The sequence below is a fragment of the Uranotaenia lowii genome, unplaced genomic scaffold (assembly GCF_029784155.1).
Source record: "Uranotaenia lowii strain MFRU-FL unplaced genomic scaffold, ASM2978415v1 HiC_scaffold_369, whole genome shotgun sequence".
Classification (NCBI taxonomy): domain Eukaryota; kingdom Metazoa; phylum Arthropoda; class Insecta; order Diptera; family Culicidae; genus Uranotaenia; species Uranotaenia lowii.
The window spans coordinates 6,819-9,772 of NW_026598277.1; the positions used below are offsets into that span (position 1 = coordinate 6,819).

The window sequence follows — 2,954 nt, forward strand, 5'->3', positions numbered from 1 at the left end:
CGTAAGCTTCTAAATACTTTTTGGTATCATCAGGAGAGCTGTTCGTTTGCGAACTTTGAAAAAAAAAAAATAGATATTTTTAGATTTTTAAAATAGATAAAATAGACAGAAAACCATTTCAAATACAAACCAAATTTTGTCTATTCGATACTCAATAAACAAGCTTTCAAACGTAGAAAACAGTTTTCAAAAATTCAAACTATAGACTAAGTTATTGATGATAATGTGGAAAAATTAATTGATGGTCAAAGTTACCGCGGTGATCAAAGTTACCCCGTTTTACGGTATTTATTTTTTTAAAGATTAAAAATAAGGAAACAAAATCTTCACATATCAACATATTTAATGCAGAACTTTTTTTCTTTGGTACAGATTTTGGTATAGATTTTTGAGTTTTCGGTACAGATGAAAAAGATTTTTTCGATGAGCGGTACAGATTTGGATGTGGTAACACTGTTTGCTACACGCCCAGTCGGTTCGTCAGTTCACTCGTCTGTTGTGCGCCAGAACGGTTGTGCGCCTTCACCGTACTGCGAGAAACCGAAGAGACGTCAATTGGCAAAGTAAATCCGGGCCAACGTGCCGGTTCTCCGGAAGACTCCGGAACGAGCCCCACAATAATTTAGCTCAAGAGTGTCCTATCGGGATTTTCCGAGCGGGAATTCCAGGGAATTAAAAAAAATGGGAACTCCCAAAACTCGGGAAGCGCTGAAAATCCCGAAAATCCGAAACGCTACGAAAAGATTGATTGATTCTTTATTAAGTACTCAGCACATAAATGGCTATTTGTACATGATTTTTCAAATTTTACAAAAATATCTTACATCAAATTCAAGGTCATAAATTATACAATTATATGAATACTATCCTGGATTTCTGATTGGATTATCTGCTTCTATCTTTCAAATTTTAAGTCTTAGTTCAGTTCTTTAACAAACATTGAAGCGCTAATCGCTCGTGTTAGTATTGATCGGTCATCATAATTTCTAAACAAATCATTTGATTGAGTGTTTTCTAGTAATGTTAGTTGTGTTGGTGTAGATAATTTCGTAGATTCACTTTGTGTTAAGTTGTTACTTTCAGTACTGGGTGAACTTATTTTAGTTGGTTGAATCTCTATTGTTGTTGATGGCGTTGCAAGTATCTCACTCTCTTGCGAGAATGAGTACTGCAGCAGTTTTTCCGACGACTGAGGCGTTATAGAGCTGGAGGAAAGCGCAATGGGTAGCTGGTGCACACTTGATGGTAGATGGTGTTCATTCCGTTTTTGTTGGTTTGAATTTGTTGATTGCTGAGTGTACGGCTGATGAGGCAATGTTCCTGTCTTCGTTACTCGAGAATAACTTTCCGTAAGCCTTTGGACGATCGGATTGGGTGCTTGAAGGCGTCGTTTGGTTTTAGCTTCTCTCAGCGACAATTTTTCCGAAACGCGAATACGTTGGATCTCATATTCATCCTCGTACACTGGGCAACCCTTGAACAACGAACTATGAGGTCCCCGACAGTTGATGCATGTAATGGAATTTTGGCAGTTACTTCCATCATGGAAAACTCCCGCGCACTGAGCACACATCTGGTTTCCACGGCAACGATCCTTATGATGCCCGAATTTCAAACAGTTCATACAACGAAGCGGTGATGGTACATATAGTTGAACTCTGCAGCGATGAAATCCGACATCTATCGATGTGGGCAAGAGTCCAAGATTGAAGGTCAACACAAACGCTCCAGTGTCTTCCGGATCTCCTTTAGCGTTCTTTTTTTGGATTCTTCGAACACCAATCACATGTTCGCTTTTCAGTTCCGCAAGAATTTCAACGTCAGATAGGAAATTAAGGTCACGACAGTAAACGATGCCTTTTGTGGTGTTGAGTGTCGGATGTTCTTCTATGGACACATTGAAGGATCCTCCTAGAATTTTCTGCTTCAGCAATTTGTCGGCCTGAAATTTATCGACTGTTTTAAGCAATAGTTTCCCGTCCTTCATCCTACTGATGGTAACTTGGGAAGTAATAGAATCTATTGCTTTTTTGATGAAAAACGGAGAAACTTTTTCCATCGTCTCTTCACTACCAGCACGTGATAATATCAAATATCGTGAACCATTATATGAATCAACTCGTGCTTCCTTGGAGTAAAAACGTTCATCCTTGGAGTTTCGTTGGACTGCTCGTTTTTTTCCTTTTCCGAATCCCGGTTGTGATTTTAGGTCTCTTCCGCCTGGATCAAAACTTTCTAGGATTCCAAAACGGGATCCAAAAACCCAGGATGGCTCCCCGCCACCCGGGTCAGACGCCATTGTTGTTCCTTTTATAGTCTATACAAGTTTACTTTATAACTGGTCACTCAAAAAAAACAATAAACGGCCTTGAAATCAGTTTTTGATTACGTTTACGGAGCACTCGAGAAATAGGTCTTTATCGCACGAGAGTTAAATCCGTACTGCTACGAAAAGAATCTTAATGTAATATATTGTTACAATCATTATTTGGATCTTCCGTTTCGCAGACTGTTGGCTGTAGCAAAATAATTGGTAAAGAAATGACATATTTTGTAAAAAAGTATAGTTTTCTTAAAGTTTACGAGATTTCTCGCGTGAGCTTTCATTACGTCGTATGAAACAAAATGTAAACAATCATTTTTATTGCGAAAAAATACAAAATCCGACTGAAAACCTAGTCGCAACTTCTTTTAATTTAGAATATTTGTAGTCTGGAAAACATATACTTAATGTGCAAAACAAATTTTAAAGTTGTTTTGAAAACTTTTGGATCAGTTTTCTGTGAATTCTTAAGATGTTTAATACGACGTAATGAAAACTTGTTTTTTCCTTCCTATCCTATGGTGTATTTGCATCATATGATGACTTGAGATTTCATTTACCGTTCAAATGAATCAGACATTTTACCAGTTTTTTTCAATAATGGGTTTTTCTTGCATTTTTACTTTTTGTA

At 37.4% G+C, this 2,954-nt stretch overlaps 1 protein-coding gene across 1 annotated transcript; it reads right to left on the bottom strand.

Moving 5' to 3' along the window:
- Positions 1-1,149: 1,149 nt before the first annotated feature.
- On the bottom strand, positions 1,150-2,299 carry LOC129760016 (uncharacterized; the record flags this gene model as incomplete). Its single annotated transcript, XM_055757595.1, has 1 exon — positions 1,150-2,299. A coding segment is annotated over exon 1 (1,150 nt), but the record flags the coding sequence as incomplete, so codon positions are not given.
- Between the last annotated feature and the right edge of the window lie 655 nt (positions 2,300-2,954).